The sequence below is a fragment of the Zalophus californianus genome, chromosome 1, assembly GCF_009762305.2.
Source record: "Zalophus californianus isolate mZalCal1 chromosome 1, mZalCal1.pri.v2, whole genome shotgun sequence".
In the NCBI taxonomy this organism is placed as follows: Eukaryota; Metazoa; Chordata; class Mammalia; order Carnivora; family Otariidae; genus Zalophus; species Zalophus californianus.
This window is the reverse complement of record NC_045595.1, coordinates 143135647-143154163: the sequence shown is the minus strand read 5'-3', so window position 1 is coordinate 143154163 and position 18517 is coordinate 143135647. Positions and strand designations below refer to the sequence as shown.

Sequence of the window (18517 nt, the reverse complement as noted above, 5' to 3'; positions counted from 1 at the left end):
ACCTCCTGGTAGAAATATACACAGAGCTAACAGGACAGTGTAGCAAAACCTAGGTGCACACAAGAATGACCACAGGGGAGCTAAGGCAGCCTTCACCCAAGGAGTGACTGACATCTGCATAAGGAATTTTCTAACAACTTATATATCAACAGTCAGGGCTTTCATGAGAACTTTTAAGTTCACATTCCTTCACTTTTCAATTGTAACTTTTCAAGTTTCTTTATAATGATCTGATTTCACTTTTTAAAATACAATTCCTTCTACTGAGACAAGCTAAGCAGGCTAGATAACCAACAAAACTCAGCTGTTTGAAGGCACTGGAGAGCAACCATGGCAGCCTGGACTTGGTCCAAGACCCCAGAGGATTTTAGGACACACTCCTATGGCTGCTTTCCTTCAGGGTGCTTGCAGATTTATGGCACAGGGTAGCATAAGAGAAAAGGTTAAAACTTGAAGCAGTCTTACTGGGTTGAGGAGACAAGATAAGAGATCAGGGTATCAAGCAGCCCTGGGTTAAGGTGGTAAAGCCCCAGAAAAAAAGACAGCAGAAATGAATCTCCAAAGAACAAGCCCTACCTTTTGTGCACAATTTCCCCATAAGGTGTTTGCACATGAGTTAACAAAGCAGGAAGAATCTGCTAAAAACGCTAAAATGCTAAGTCAAGATTCTGGCAATCTGTTTAGGAGAGACAAAAATCTGGAGTTCAGAGTCCATCAAGGAGAAGAAGTCCTAGTAAATTCTAGAGGTGTAATGGTGAACTGGAAAGAAGGAAATCTGTCCATGATTTACTTGCCTGCTAGAAGAAAATTAATTCCTTCCTAAAATAAAACATCATTCATAATGTTATTTTACCAAAACATCATTCATCGTGTTATTCAGATAACAGCCACTACAATTAGAATGCTAGTAGCAATGTAGAAGGTAGGTTTTTACAATGTTTTTAGAGATGATTATAGAGCAAGATATGAGGTGCAGTCAGACTGATTTCCCCCCACTGGAAATATCCCAAATGCCCATCAATAGTAAAATGGATCTATAAATTTTGGTGCGTTCACACAAAACTACAGAGCAATGGAAAAGAAACTAGTTTTACACAACATAGTTGAATTGACACCCAGACCCAAAACAGTGCATTCCGTATAAATCATACTAGACTGCCTGTTGCAGTTATGAATAGACTTCATTTCTGGAAGATTTTAGCATCAGCCTTATTGTCTATTTTGGCCTTCGTTCTTGGTGATGTCAATTTTCTAATTCTCCAATTACTCTACAACCACCAGCTAAAGTAAAAGAAAAAAAAAAAACCATACACACACCCATACAAGCTTTCCCTCAAATTTATGTCCACAGATTTTTTTTTTTTTGAGAGAAAGCGCCCATGTTGGGGGCTGGAGGGGCACAGAAGGATGGCCAGAGGGAGAGAGAGACTCTTAAGTAGGCCCACACCCAGCACAGAACCCAACATGGGGCTTGATCTCATGACCCTGAGATTATGACCTGAGCCAAAACTGAGAGTTGGACACTCAACCGACTGAGCCACCCAGGCACCCTTGTATCCATAGATCTTAATGGAGCCCTTAGTATGGCTCAGGAATCCTATTATCTTGCCTTCTCTCATCAACATCAACTCACTTCTGGAGTCAGCACTCGCCAAGAAAGACTTCTTAGCTCAATCTTTAATACTTTCCCCCCTCTTTACTTCACAGCTGATAATCTAGCCTCTCGTTTCATTGCCTGCTTCCCCTACTAGAATGTATTCTCCAATATGGCAAGGATCTTTGTTTTGTTTAACCAACACACTGCCTAGAACAGTGCTGAATGTATTAAGCACTCCATAACTATTTGTTGAATGAAAGACTGTAGCCATACTTTCTTCCTGTGACTACGGACGAACTGTTAGAACTTCTATATATTGCATGCTGAGTCCTAGCCTATTACCTCAAAGACCCTGCTACTGCAATCAATTGTCCCCTGTCTCTTACATCATCATTTTTACCTCTAAAAGTAGATCATTACAATCAGTATGTAAATATTTTTCCCTTGACCCAACACATTTCAACTGCAGATTTATGGCACAGGGTAGCATAAGAAAAAAGCTTAAAACTTGAAGCGGTCTTACTGGGTTGAGGAGACAAGGTAAGAGATCAGGGTATCAAGCAGCCCTGGGTTAAGGTGGTAAAGCCCCAGAAATGGGTACTGTCCCATTGCTCTATTTTCTTACAGTAAACCATGAAAATTATCTACATTTACTGACTCCACTTCCAATACCGTCATCTTCTAACTCAGCCTCTCAGTGACCTCACTCCGAATAAAATCCAGAGTGCTAACAATAGCTCAGGGCAGCCCGGCCCAACCACGCCTCTGCCCTCCTCTTCTCTCTCTCTTCCATCACCCGCCCCGCGCCTGTCCCACTGGTCTCCAGGCTGTGCCTCCACCGATTTCCACAATTGGACTAATTCCCAGTGCTATGTGTCAATTCTTTTTAGTTACAATTCTTCACTTCAACATAATGAACAAACTTCACTGAAGCAGCTACCTTCCTGAGGAGCTTCCTCCAGATGGCCTACTGTCCTACCTTAACCGGAGAGCGTGTCATCATTTCCCCAGATCCTCGAGGGAATATCCGCGCTTGGGCAATCATTTCCAACACACTAGTTTTTCCAGCGCTCTGGTCTCCAACCACAACCACCTTACCATAGAACACATAACATTAATTCAGATTTTTAAATACAGGCTTATATTTAAATAGATATGAAATACCGCTGAGATTTTTCAGTCTTTTAAAATACCTATAGTTAAATGATTTTAAAAATCCCACCCATAAAAACAAAGATGGTTGTTACCTCTATGCATATTGAAAATATAAACAGCAAAATATTAATTGGATCCATTATTTGTAACCAAATTTTTAATAAAAAGTTGTGCTAATTAAGCCACCACTTCTAAAACCATATCATTCATGTTCTACAAATCTTTTCCACAGCCAGTTTACTCTTCATAAAGACATTTTCAATTCTATGATGTTAAATTTCACTCACTGACTAATTTCATCCACTGTTCCGGAATTTTAGTTTCATGGATGTTACAAATACATAATGCCAAGTACCTGATAACCTTACTTCATTACACATAAATATAAGTAAGCCAATGGACCAAAATAGTCAAACAACATTCAATGCTTAAGACATCATCTAGAGCGCATAAGTAACATTATATAGGTAAAAAATATGTCTCTGTTTATGTCTGTGTGGTGTGTCCATACGTATATGGCTATATTGTGTGTCTGAGTGTGTGTGTGTGTGTGTGTGTGTCTACATATATATAGAGACACACATATATATATACACACACACATATATAGACACACATAACTTTTTTAAAACCTAAAAGTGTTCTTTTGCTAAAGAGCAAGTTCACTATGTATTAATTTTTCACTTACCCTTGGCAGATGATCTTGTGTATTGTAACTGGCATCATAATCAGACAGAACATCAAGAACTTCAGAATACATGTCAATCAAAGATTTCTATAAAATTTTAAAAATTGATATTAAACAATGAACAAATTAAAGAAAATCAGATGTGTCAAGAGAAAAAAAAGCTGATAAATCCAAAATGTTCTTCCATAATGATTGTATTGTTTTTTTCTAATTACATAAATAACACTTTCATAGTAAAACAGTATAGAATAAAATTCCATTTTTTCATATTCAATTTATTTACAGATATGGTGATTTAATATAGTACATTAACTGAGGATTTCCTAACCTTCCAATTAAATGTTAAAAGAGGGAAGTTACTGTTTATTATTGAAGAGGTAATATTAAATACCCAACAAAGGAAGACCATTAATACCATAAAGGCCAAACAAGGAGTCAGGTGACCAACTACAAGGAAATCATCCTCTATCACGTTTGGTATGTGTATCAGAGGGAGGGAGAGAGAGAAAGAAACTGAAGAAAGGATAAAAGTAGAGAAGACATCACCAAGAAGACTGTTAAATCAGTAAGAATGAGTAAGTGTACTGTGACAGTTGGGAAGTCTCAAGTGTGAGAGCATCAGGGGCAGGCATCCTGCATTGTTTCTCTCTCTAGGACCCGGACAGAACATGGTACCTGGCAAATAATAAGCTTCAAGAAAGTATCTGAAGAACGAATGAATAAATAAATAAACAAGCGAGGAAAAAAAGGACTACTATGCCAAGCATTTAATAATTAAAAACAAGTTTCAATGCAAGGTAGGAAGAAAACGAGGGCCTACACTTCCTTTCATCTTCCTAACACCCAGAAGTAATTAAATGGAAAGCAACTGCTATCGCTTCCACCTAAAAGTAAACAAAAAATTCTTGAAATTTTCATTACTATTTCATTTCATGAGAGAAAATACCGTTTCTGAGGTGAACTCTCAAAATATATTAACACTTGGACATGACTTTTCTCAATTGCCATGTGTAACTTGTGAATAAGGCCATGCTATTTATCTGTTTTATGCAGACATGATTTAGAGTCAGAACTACTAATACATGTTGGTTAAACTAGAACTACTTATCTTTGGACCTTGGCCTCAGAATACATGTGCCATGATTTATTGTAGGTTTGCTACACACAAATTGTCTACTTATATGAGATATAAGTTAAAAATATTACTTCAGCTTAATTCAGCAAATACAGCTTGGTTTAGTGGGCAATAATGAGATTTAACTTACTGAAAATGGTGATTACCAATGTGCTAAAAATATCAGCATATGCTTTTTACGAAAATGCTTTAAAATGCCTAAGAAACCTTCCAGAAGAAAATGTAAAATTCTTATAAAACTAAAGAAAGTGGACTAATCATTCCCTGGAAATACAAGTAAGTTATGATGCTAAGTCATATCTACATGTCCCTCAACTCACAATTCTGACTTATAGCTGCAGAAATTAAATAAGTCTAAAGACAAATGTGGTATTTTAGAAAACTAAACTGATTGACAAGAAATGACTGTCAAAAGAATGAAAATTGTACGGGCCTTGTATGAAACAAATACCTGGCGACTATAATTTATGAGATGTCTTAATATAGGAAAAGACTTCCCTATCTCCCAAGGATATCAGGTTAGAAAGAAAAGGAAAGAACACATTACAGCTTTAAAAACTGGTATTGATGAACGCACAATGTGAAGTAGCAAAGTTCTGGAACTAGCAAAATTAAGGTAAACTGAAAATACCTTAAGTTTTCTGTGATGGATGCCTTTGTCATCTTTCTGCAGTACTAATTTTCTTAATTCTTTGTTCTCTTTTTCTAACCGTTCCAAGATCCTCTGGTACTTTAACTGTAACAAAATAACACCATAACTACGTAAGAAAAAGATGAGTTAATAATTTAATTAAGTCTAAATTAAAATCTTCCAAAATCCTGAAGTCATATCTCCTGAATATTTAAAATGAATTATTTCATTTAAAAAGCTTCTTCAAAAATGTTGAGAATAAAATCAATTATGAAAATTATCTCAAACAGTAGAATTATTTTTCTATTATAATTTGGCATTTTATTTGGAAAATTCTTTGCTATTTACATTGAAGAAACCGAATTATTTAAAAATACTAAAATATAAGAATTTAAAGAAGCAAGTTCTTAAGTACACTCTATTGAAACAGTATTTCCTATTACATCAAAAATTGATGTCTTTACTATAGGAACAATTGACAAAAATTCAAATTCTTCCCATTCCCCATATTATTTTATGTCGTATATAAAAATGATATAAAATAACAACAGCTAATAGTACCTGAGCATATATTATGTGACAGGCCCAATACTGAGTGTTTTACAAGCATTAGAGCTTCCTTAAGTCTTTACATGAGGCAAAGGTAACCTAGATTAGGGACCTGAGGTTAGGGACCCTTGATAGCCTATCCAAGGTCACAGGGTTTTGAATATAGGTCAGAATCAAGAGCTCAAACTCCAAATTTTGGTTAAGTTACCAAGGCCAGAGATTACACATTAATTTTTAAAATACTGATATAAACACAGATTTAAATAAGACTAATAACATGTAGACAGCTTGTTTTGCCAAAGTAGATGCTTAGCTATACACTTTTCTTCTCAAATAAATGTGATCCTTTTCTACTTGGTCATTTCAGTTTGTATACTATCATTTCTTCTCTAAACATGAATAATGTTCAGACACTATTAAGAATTACTTGTTCCTACAACCAGCAGAACGTTTATGTCCAACTTCAAATATCATGCCTTTCAAAATGGAAAATCATTTTTAGGAAAATTTTTAGGTTGTTGTAATCTTTCAAGAACAAAGTAAGTAACAGGAAATCAGGGGTCTATCCTCAGAGAATGTCCAACTATAGTCAAATTTTAAAAAAGCATATTCTGCAGTAGAACTCTGTAATATGAGAAAGGTAGAACTAGAAGCTAGATTTTACTATAAACATTTTTTAACATACTTGTTCATTTATATGTTGTATATATAATATATACAACAAAATTCTGACATAATAGATCTTTGCTGTGTAATATGGTAGCCACTAGCCACTGGAGTTGTTGAGCACTGTGAAATGTAGTTAGTCTGAACTGAGATGTACTGTTAAGTGTAAAATACATACCAGACTTTTATGATTCAGTAAATATATGAATAAATAAAATACTCATTACTATTTTTATACTAATTACACGTTTAAATGATACTAATTTGGAATTTACTGGGCTAAATAAAATATATTATTAAAATCAGTTCTGGATGGAACTGGACTACATTTTGGAATGTAAAAATTTTAAATTACACACGTGGCTTGCATTGTATTTCTCTTGCACATGACTGATACAGAGAACCTCGGGGCTTATTTTATCAGGAATTTTTCATACAGTGTTTGTGTCAATGCCCACTGGCTGACACTACAAATTGCACAAGTCAAAGAGTTGTTATCAATGAATATATAAGGGTGGTAGGATTTCCAATGGCTCATTTCTTTGTAGATACGGAATCAATTATGGGGTCTACATTTTCTGGGGACGGAACATTTGGTATAGGTGCCAAGCTTTAGCCATTCTGCAGAGATGTGTTACTGAGCTGTCCTCCAAAGATCTAAACTAATAATTCTCAGACTTAAGGATGCATCAGAATAATTTGAGGGCTTTTAAAAAGAAAGATTGCTGGGTTTTACTTCTACCGTTTCTGATTCAGGAGGTTTCGGAAAGGGTCAATAATTTGCATTCCTAACAAGTTCCTGGAAAGGTACCGATGCAACTGCTCCAGAGACCACACTTTGAGACCAATGATTCCTAACCTCTGGCTGAACTGAAGATTACAACTGCTTGGCTGGGAAGCCTTTAAAAATATGTATGGAGGGGCGCCTGGGTGGCTCAGTTGGTTAAGCGACTGCCTTCGGCTCAGGTCATGATCTCAGGGTCTTGGGATCGAGCCCCACATCGGGCTCCCTGCTTGGCGGGAAGCCTGCTTCTCCCTCTCCCACTCCCCCTGCTTGTGTTCCCTCTCTCGCTGTCTCTCTCTCTGTCAAATAAATAAAAATCTTTAAAAAAAAAAAAAAAATATATATATATACATATATATATGGAGATGGCCAGAGCACAAGTGATTCTATGATATAGTCAGGCATGAGGATCAATGCACAGATATCAGTGAAATCAATGCACAGATATTAAGAAAACCTGTGACTCAAAATATACTGTTTAATTTCATCTAGGTTGTCTCTTGTATTTTTTCCCTAAAAAGAGACCCCCCTTAAAAAAAGTTTTCTTAGGGCGCCTGGGTGGCTCAGTCGGTTAAGCCACTGCCTTCGGCTCAGGTCATGATCCTGGAGTCCTGGGATCGAGTCCCGCATCGGGCTCCCTGCTCGGCAGGGAGTCTGCTTCTCCCTCTGACCCTCTTCCCTCTCGTGCTATCTCTCATTCTCTCTCTCTCAAATAAATAAATAAAATCTTAAAAAAAAAAAAAAAAAAGTTTTCTTAAAAGACAAAAACTTTTTTTTTTTTTAAGATTTCATTATTTATTTATTTGAGCAAGAGAGCGAGCACATGGAGGGGTGGGCACCGGGAGAAGGAGACTCCCTGATGAGCAGGGAGCCCGAAGCGGAACTTGATCCCGGGACTCCAGGATCATGACCTGAGCCGAAGGCAGTCGTAACCAACTGAGCCACACAGGTACCCTAAGACAAAAATTTCTTAATTATTGCACATCATTGTTATCCATGTAAATTTAACATAACTAGATTATATATTATTATTGTATTTATATTACATCATAATATAGTAGTAATCGTAAAAATATATTAACTAATGATGGAGTGTGTGATATGGCAATTTTGTACTAGAATTTACCTACTCATCAGATTGCACAGAACTTTAAAATAATGAGTTTTATAACAAACTACAGGAGAGGAGCTTTTCAAACTGTGCCGGAAATACATTTAGAAAAGTCATTATCTGATTAGTTTAGGGATTTAGAGAAGTGAAGGGAAAAGATACTGAGGGCTGATTAGAACTACAGTAGACTCAAATCAACTTCTTATATGACTTAAATTAATTAGTCCATCAATGTAAAAATGCAAGCACAGGTCTATGTAAGAACAAGTCACTTTTCCCCACTTTTTTTCCATAGCAGTTTTCCTTCAAAATTAGAAGTATAAGATTCACTCAAAAATAGGTTTTTACAAATAAAGGAGTTAAACCACATTTACCAAGTTTCTTTTTTATTCCTTATTTCTCAATTTACTTTTGCATTCTTTTTTTACATCTATTTATAAGGTCATATCATCAAACCACTCCAAATTTCACTCTCTTAAAAAAATTCCCACATTATCAAACTTAAGATAAAGTCCCTGGTTTTTTTTTTTTTTAAGATTTTATTTATTTGACAGAGAGAGAGCCTGCACACTCTCTCTCTCTCTCTGCAGGGGGAGCGACAGGCAGAGGGAGGGAGAGCAGCAGGCAGAGCGACAGGCAGAGGGAGGGAGAGCAGCAGGCAGAGGGAGGAGAAGCAGACTCCCTACTGAGCAGGGAGACCAATGTGGGGTTCAATCCCAGAACCCTCAAGACCTGAGCTGAAGGCAGATGCTTAAATGACTGAGGCACCCAGGTGCCCCTTAAAGTCCCTGGTTCTTTCTACTCATCAGAATTACCTGAGTATGCAGAAGTTCTTCTTGAAGCTGGTCAATTTTCTCTTTGTCTGTCACCTAAATATTTAAAATAAATTAATTTTATTTCAGTAGAAATAGATTTACATAAAATGTACAGTAAAATTTTTTGAAGTTATTTTTAAAAACAAAAACTACTGACTTTACATGCATATTTAATCAAAGCAAATTTTAAATCAGATGATTTAATAAAGTAAAAAAATCTGTATTCAACACTAAAATTGCTTATTAAAATTTTGTAACTGTATTAATACGTAAAAGCCTGAAAAAGCAATCCTTTTCCAGATGCTATGCTCGTCATTTCTGATGAATGGCTCATTAGAAAAATAAGAGATCAACACATATGGTTACTACAGTTTTCATAGGTTGTTTTATACTCAACCCCAGGCATTTGGATGCCTGGAGAAAAAGAGCACTGACACCTACAGAAATGTGTTTTGGGAACTTAGATGCATGTTATCATTTATAGTACTGAAAAAATTTCACTAGTCATAGTGTATATGTTAAGCATCTATTACCCATTTCTATTCTGTAAGTAGGGAAGTATTTAATAAATGCAAAGAACAACTTGTATTTTCAGAGCTTTAAGTGGAGCCAGCTGCTTGTTTTTAAATTCAGTTCCAGTGCAAGATCTGCTAACCCATAATAGAGTGAATGCAGTAGCAATAAAGTTGAGTAAGGCAACTAAAATTGATTTAAACATAAAAGTAGGACAAAACCTACAGGTATTGTGGAAACTACTTCCAATTGTTACTAAAGCTAATAGTTCTAAGATAAAATATCCAAAACAACAAAGAACTTTATTACATTAACAGGCTCTAGTCACAGTATAATTCAAAATATAAAACACAATGATCAATTTTATTAAAATGATATCATTTATGACAAACCCATATAACTGTGCTTTGACTCCTTGGTGAGGTGCAGAAGTTGTCATACTCAGTCTTTCAAAATAATTGTCTAATTTCTGGTCATCAAAATTCATAAACATGAATTTATTTCATAGGAGACAAAACTCAAGGTAAACTTCATGTAAGTCTGTGTTCACTTTTATTCAATGGCTATTTAAGCAATCAAGACATTATGGTAGCAACTGTGTATGAAAAAATTTTAAATGATTTACTTACTGAGGTAGATATTAATAACTCTTATCCACACAAAAAGTTATTTTGAGGTTTTAATTCCTCTTTCCAAAGTTTCTTAAAATATTCCCCAAACTTCTTTTAAATAAAAATCATAATACTTGCTACAAATTATTTTTTCCTTAAAAGTCTATGACTAAAAATCTCCAAATATGAGTCAGTAATTAGAAGAAAAGATAATATAAAACAAAATTTGTATTACTGTTTTCTCATTCTTGTACAGCAAGCAGAGACTTACAGAGAGAAGCTTTTTCATTTGACCGTGTTTGTGTAAAACGGACAAGAATTATTAATAGTCTCCTAAAATGTGAGGAAACAAGCAAGCTGAGAAGGCACCAATAACCCAAAGAACAAAATCTTGAAGACGGATGAAATAATTCCATATTGTTTTCATACAGCTTGCCATCATGCTGTAATAATGTGGTCATAAAAATTTTGCTGTGTAGATTAAATTCCCAATTCATTTTAAAAGGTAATTGTGTTCTATTAAATACTCATCCGACTGCAGTTAAGTTAGTATGAAATGTATAAGCAGTATTAGTATAAACTGTTTTAGCTTTGAATGTGAATATTTAATGACTTCTGCAATACATCCTAAATTATAATAGAAAATCCACTAGTACTCTACATCTGGGACAATAATTAAGTAACTAATACAATTACACAAAAAAGTTAGAATGCTTACTGTAAACCAAGGTCTATAGAAGGTTAACTTGGTAATTTGGTAAAATAAAAAGGGTCTATAAAAAGTTAAAATGATACAAGGTTATTAGACTATCACAATCTTTATGCTAATATTAGTATTTAGCAACTATGACTGTTAAGATTTTTATAAATTTGGATTTTTAGAAGTCTTTGGATTTATCATTTGCCCTTCTGGCACAAGTGTTAGGCATAACTCATGCGTAGTTTTATCACTATGCTTCCTGTCTACTCAGTTTAACGGAACATCAAAATTAACATTATATTAAAAGACAAGTGTGGTGGTGGAGTCAGGAATCAGACCTAATACATTCTAGGAAATAAGATGAAAACCTTTAGGTTTACAAAGTAAATATTAAAGATAATGAAAAGATACTTTTCTGTATATTCTAAAGGGAACAGCACATACGATTTTTCACCTGTCACTTATTCAATATCTTAACTAGCTAATCTGGGTATATTTAATGTTGATGCACTTTACTGGTAAAGTTCTGCTACTTACGACAAGACTTAAGTTCTTGTCCCATTGTTCAATATATTCAGTTTGCATTATGAAATTAATTTAAAACTCACCCTGACAGAAATGGGTATCAATGGTCTTGAAACCACAGCTTTTCTACAATTCCACGGCTGTGAATCTGATGGAGAAAGAGCGGAATCCTCCGCAGAAACAAGCTAAAGCTGAAAAAGAAAAACCTTTACTAGCTCCTCACAAAACCAAGCCTGAGTGTTGTATTTTAAGTATTTCTTCCTACTGAGCCATTGTGGCCGTTTCAAAATACCAAAACACATAGGTAAAGGACTCGTAAACATTTCCATGTATGTGTATGTATTCATAGGAGGCAAAACTACCAAAGGCAGTTTGAATCTACTGTTTGCATGAGCTATATGGACAGTTTATTAGCCGCTACTAATAAGATATAAAAAAATGAAGGCCTACTTATATTTTCAAGAAGGTAAGGGAAAAAAAAACAAAAAGGGGGCGCCTGAGTGGTTCAGTTGGTTAAGCGACTGCCTTTGGCTCAGGTCATGATCCTGGAGTCCCGGGATCGAGTCCCACCATCGGGCTTCCTGCTCAGCAGGGAGTCTGCTTCTCCCTCTGACCCTCTTCCCTCTCGTGCTTTCTATCTCTCATTCTCTCTCTCTCAAATAAATAAATAAAATCTTAAAAAAAAAAAGAAGGTAAGGGAGGAAGAATGATTAACAAGTGACAAAAAGCTGTGGTTCTGCACCTCAAGAAAACCTCAAATGCCTGGAGGAATGACACAAATCTCACAAATTGGGATTCGGATCATGAAGACAGTGAAGGGCTGAAAAAGTCACCTGTGTACCCACTACAGGGAGAAATGGGGGAAGATGCAGTAAGGAAATGATCTTTAAGGACAGTCATGGGAATGATGTCATTACAGAAGAGCATGAATTGCTTTTGAAGTTCCATTTACTTTCGCACTGGGTAACTCCAGAGTGGGCCAGACTATCCGGTGCTCTACTAAGTATGCCTCAATAAACCACACCACATAGAGATGCAGTCCTGTCAGTTGCTACTTTACAAATGAGGAAAATGCGGAATAAAAGATTACGTGGACAATCTGATGACATCAGAAAGAGAAATGAGATCTCTAAACCTGTAAACAGCCTAGTAAAGTAGGCCTCAAATGAACACTAACCTTGGGCAATGCAGAAAATGAACATTATTCACTACTAATATCCCTTAAATCCTCCGATTCAAAAGTATATCGATGATCTTAAACCATATCTTAGAATCTTAGAATGGCAGATCTGTGGGACTCATTTCAAATTATTTTACCATTATGAAAAAACAAGAACTTGTAACTAGAGCTATTCATATTTCTAACTAACATACCAGAACATACCAGTTCTTTCCCCTTCTTTCTGTAACAAACCTAAGGAACAGATGGCTCAGCTTAACCATCCAATTTGTTAGAATATTTAAATGGCACTTCAACGACATACAGAGAATGCTAAAGCACCATTTAAAATAAGCCCTTTCTTGGTTTAACACATCTACTTTAACTTAACCAAAAAGGAAAATAACTTATTTTCGATTTCCACCTATGTTGTTCATTCACTGAAAGCTAAATATACAGGAGTTGATTCTACAGCCATGGAATTGAGAAAAGCCAGGAAGTGACACTGAAAAGATAAATGAAACTGTGAGGAGTACTCTCAAGTGTTACCCATCACCAAATGAGGTAAAGTTAGTAAGCAAAATTACTGCATCAAATCATTATTGGTTGACTTTAAACCAGAACCTACAGGAAGCTAATTAAATGGCTGAATCTCCTTTCCTGAGTAAAATTTGTATATGACTTTTAAAACTTTCCTGATCTAATATATGTAACCTAATTAAGCTGATGTCAAGATCTCAGAATGTAACTTTAAAGTCATTACATTCATTTCATTTTGACTCAAGTCTCTTCAGAACATTAACCTTGGGATCTACACCATGCGATCAAATAATAGCCAAAAGCATCCTTTTAAGAACTTCTTGATTATACCTAAAACCAAACATTTGTACAAATTTATGCCAACTTTTATTAGAATCTGTTCTTCAGCAACCTGAATCGTATCAAATTTCCAATATTCAATCCTTCAGTAGTCCAAGGTGAAAATTTACTTGTGCTGACTTCACTGATGATTGTGGAAAAACTTAATCAATGAGTTTATGAGGGTGTATTCGAATAATTTTGCCCAAAACTTATACCAAAATAGTTTTTTTCTATAAGAAATAACCATGTTTTCTGCTGACCCATTTTACTAAAACAAGCAAATTTCATTCTTTAAATAATTTAAATAGTGGTTGTCCACAGTTTACACTTTACACTTTAGGAATGAAAACTTGGGAGAACCACAGACAAGCTAAAAACTGAGGGTGACTTGATACAATAACTGGACCAAGCAAACCAGAATTCATAATTCTTCTCTAAATACAAATCCATGGACCCTCACAGAGAATCTCAGTTTGAGAAGATTCCTATGTTTAATATTTTGGGTTTATTTTCAGGAAAGTTAGATATTTGTATTATGTATCTTTTATATTTCTACTTTGTCAAAAATAATTTCCCATCACTGGAGTCCACGAATGGATTAAGGTGATATGATCTTGGTAGAAATGGCTGATTAGTGTGAATACATCAGTAGCCCCCTTAAATCATCCATCACCTTGCGCTTCTGTTGGGCATAGCTCGTGTTATATTGGCCAGCAGCTCTGCGTGCTTCCTCTTCGTGCTCTTGAATTTGCTGTTGTAAGAGAATGAGCTCACCAAGCAGACCCTGCCATGAGTTTACAATGAGGAGAAGAGGAAAATTGGGGAGGAGAACAATGTTAAACCAAAGGGCACAAGCAAGGAACGGGTGTAAGTCAGGGAAGAATGGATAGCTTATAACAAAAATGGAAATGCATTTCTGTACCTTTAGAGCCACTATATAATAGGGCTCTATACCACATTTCCATTTTTCCCCTCAGTAAAATTAGATGTCTCAAAATATAAAATAGCAGAGTTTACAAAAGTGAAAAGCAATGTGACTGTCTGCTGAATAAAATGGGCCAGATATGTAATATTAATATACAGTAAAACCTAGACTAACTGGAATGCTCAAGGAAAGTGGCATTGTAGTTAATAGCTTACTACTTCAACCCTTATTTTTGAATTGCCAATATGAGCTAGTATATGCTCCTGACTTGATACAAAAGGGGAAAAAAACCTTAATTCTCAACCATAATTCTCACAAGACTGAAAGGAGTATACATAATAGCTTATTTAATTATTAAATTATTACTCAAGTATTTTTTCCTTGATATCTAATGACTTAAGTTAAAGATTACAGCCCCTCAAAACCATTAATTTGAGTTTCCAAGCATCAAGTTAATCACAGTTTTATATTAATTCATATATTCTACATGCCTACGCACACAAGCTTATCTAACTACAATTTAGGATTCTCTTTCTTCAAATTAAAAAATAATGTTTGAGGCGCTGTTTTAACTTCATACAACATAAAGTATTTGACTGAATTTTCACTTTTTATGAGCTGTTCTGACATTCAGTAGAAACAGTCTCTAAGAACGTAAGTAATAGCAAAAGCACTATAAAAGAACATAACTGAGATTTGGAAATACAGTTATTATGAAAACTCAAAATGAAACAAAACCCAGTTACCTATGTACAACACAATCACCGTTCCTATGTTTAAAATTCATTCCATTTAATAATCATGAAATGTTAACTGGTGCAATTTTTATCACAATGTATTTACATGTGGATTGGTACTCAATACATGTCATTTTCTGTACAGTATTTTTAATTGCTGGCCTATTAGATAAGAGACCCCCAAAAGATGTGGGAGAAAAGACAACTAAGGATTGAAAATGTCACAAGCCTAATATTTTTTCAGCCCAAAAAAAGGTAAAGTTCCAATGAATGACACCCCAAAAAAAGGTAAAGTTCCAATGAATGGGGTCACTATTTGATTTGCACGAGAACAGTGCTCTGGGAGAACAATGGGCTCAATTTTTACCACATTATAAAAATAAAAAGAGCTAGGAAAACTAAACTCATTAAAATAATCTAAATTGGCAGTTTCAAATAGCTTCAGAAATTTTTAAAATAATAGTCCAAAATATTATATTTTATATAATACAACTAGAAAGCTTCCTAAAATGCTGGTTAACATTATATTCAAATTTTAATTAGTAGAATCATCCAGAGGCTTAATAACTTAACTTTATATAACCCAAAGACTTCTACTATAAATGAAAGTTTTCCAGAAAAGAAAGAAATACAAACAGGAAAGCTAGTATTATAGTAAAGCATTTTAAATTAAGGGAAAGTATTGGCATATAATTTGGGAGATTTTTGTCTGATTCTTACACTGAATACATTAGGCTATGCCAACAGTAATAAAACTGGTTGACTTACTAGAAATCAAAGGATGAAACTAGTTGAAATTTCTGCGTGACAAGTGAGAGAACATCAAAATGGCAGGTGACATAACTGAACTGTCAACATCTGTTTCCAAATTCATTCATCACGGTTATCTTTAAAGATAGATCTTTTAAATGAATACTTTTAGGGTCATGGATAAATCTAGCAAAGAAAGACAATGCCAACCAACTACTCTCACTGTCCTCATCATTCCTGTCATTTTTTCATTTTTTGTATGATTGTTTTTCATAAAGCAGAAAGAAGAGTAATCCAACTTATTTTTATTAGTCATTTACTATAATCACTTCTCATCATCCAAATGTTTAGATGTCTCAAAACAATACCCTTTTAAAGGTTTCTTTTGTGTTGGTTTATACAGTAGTGTACCTGTGCTTTAATTCACATACTACCAGTATTCTAACTTACATAATGTCAAAGCAGTGAGCAAATATCCCACAGTTTTTAACTGTGCTAGTCTATCAGGCACAAGATTTTTTTTTAGTTATAGCTTAAATACCCCTCCCTAATCCATTGCTTGTATCTATATACAAATTGTATGGTAAACACTTAATATCTATTATATTACAAATAAACACCCTCTTTCTAGGGACACCTCACTTTCCTTCCATGTTGTTAACTGAAGCACTGTTACGTGAAGATAGTTGAAACTAACTGTTACCTCCTGAAAAAGTAGGAAGAAAACAAGAATTAGATACAGAAAAAACTATTTACACTATGCTACATGACTAAAGGAGATTACCTTTATCTATTCTGGATATCAAATCTCACCCTAAATACAGCTTCTGAGCTAATAAGGCCACATGGAATAAGGAAGGGAAAGAAATGTGACTACTGGGCAAGACACATTCCTTAAGTGGACAAAATACATTTTGTTCAATAAATATTTTCCCAAGCTCAGACATTTTTCCCTCAAGAAACAGCACGTAATTATCTTAAAATCGTATACATTATATATAAACATAATTGTTGTAAATAACAATAGTTATTGTAAACAACTACAAACGATATACTCTCTAAACATCTCCTAGTTACTGTCAACTTGACCCTGCAACTCTCAGTCTCGTTATTTCTACAGTATTGCCAGATTTTTAAAGAATTCTAACATTAGATCAAGAAAATCAGCGATAAGTCTAGAAATCAAAATATCAGCCAAAAATGCTGCAAAAACCTTAAAGTCTTTCCCTTAATAGGAAAGATTTTAAATAATCTTAAAATTATAAGTCATTCATATATGAATACATTTAAAATACTGTATTTATAACAGCATTTTAAGAAATCATAGCAGAACTAGGCCTTTATCCTGTTTGTTTGTATACCTACCACCTAGAATAAGACCTGACACTTGAGATGTGTTACAGCTGACACCTAAAGAACAACTTGGCACGTTTGCTCCTTCAATGATCAAATTATGACCTACTTTTACCTAATAAGGCACATGACGTTTCTAGTATAAAATTCAAATTGGGTTTCCAAAAAAATGTGTATTCTGTAAATAAGCTATACATCAGCCCTATAATCTATTTTCCCATTTTTCATAATCTCCAGAACAGACTCCACAGAAATTAAGGGGAGGAAATTCATCAAATAATGTTAATAGGCAATTAACTCATACAGTAATTAAAAATGTAAGGTAATAATAATCATTGTCATTATCATCACCCTAATAGCCAATATTTGTTTAGTTTTATTATGTGCAGATCTTGTGCTAAAGGGCTATACATAAAACAGCCCTATAAAGCAGGGGTTCCCCCTTTTACAGAAGAGGAAACCAGCAACTCAAGAGTTTGAGCTTGTCCAACCAAGATCCCATAGCTCAGAAAGCAGGAAGGACAGGATCTGAATGCAGGCAGTGTGACTATGAAGTCTGTACCTGATGCAGTCCTATCGGCACAATGGTATATTTACAAAGTGGCCCTGACTCCAGGAGGTTTAATCCACATTTAAAAGAAGAAAATGGTAATACTACAATACATTAAAAGGCATATTTGAATTACCAAGAAGATGGGCTGGTTGAGTAGTCCACAGAGAACTCAGGACCTACAAACCTAAAATATTCACTACCTAGCCCCTTAACGAAAAGTGTGCCAACTCCTGCTTTATTACTTTTTAAAAAAGTAACCTGGGTCCAGAAAAGAACTTTATGAATGAGAAGACTTTCCACTTCCATTCAAAAAATACTGGTATGAATTAAACTACTTTTCAAAATTTGAATAATTCTATTTGATTAGCTAAAAATAACTATTTTCCCCCCTCCCAGTAATACATAGCTCTGCTCAAGGTATTTATGGTCAATGGAAAAATATTTATTAATGGATATCAGAAGGAAATATATCTTTCCATTTGGATTATTTAATCTGCTTCTACTCAGAAATATAATTTCCTATTTTACTACTTGGACAATTTCTACAACTGATAATTTTAAGAGATGAGTAAATCAGTCTATTACGGATAGTTATTATCAGTATTACAATTCCTACCAAATCCCCTTTGTTCTAAATTGTTACCAAAAAACAGTATTATGTACACAGTATGTACATTTAATGTTTCTTAAATGACATAA

At 34.7% G+C, this 18517-nt stretch overlaps 1 protein-coding gene across 5 annotated transcripts in view; it reads right to left on the bottom strand.

Moving 5' to 3' along the window:
* OPA1 (OPA1 mitochondrial dynamin like GTPase) overlaps window positions 1–18517 on the bottom strand; it is an 82512-nt gene that overhangs the window by 49750 nt on the left and 14245 nt on the right. For 3 of the 5 annotated variants that reach the window (XM_027584911.2, XM_027584909.2, XM_027584910.2), the window contains 5 exons: window positions 14174–14284; window positions 9132–9185; window positions 5207–5311; window positions 3441–3527; window positions 2577–2690 (listed from right to left, as the gene is read on the bottom strand). In XM_027584911.2, coding sequence (XP_027440712.1) covers window positions 2577–2690; window positions 3441–3527; window positions 5207–5311; window positions 9132–9185; window positions 14174–14284 — 471 coding nt within the window. The remainder of the gene's footprint in view (window positions 1–2576; window positions 2691–3440; window positions 3528–5206; window positions 5312–9131; window positions 9186–14173; window positions 14285–18517) is intronic. The other 2 variants (XM_027584912.2, XM_027584913.2) reach the window with 1 other exon arrangement.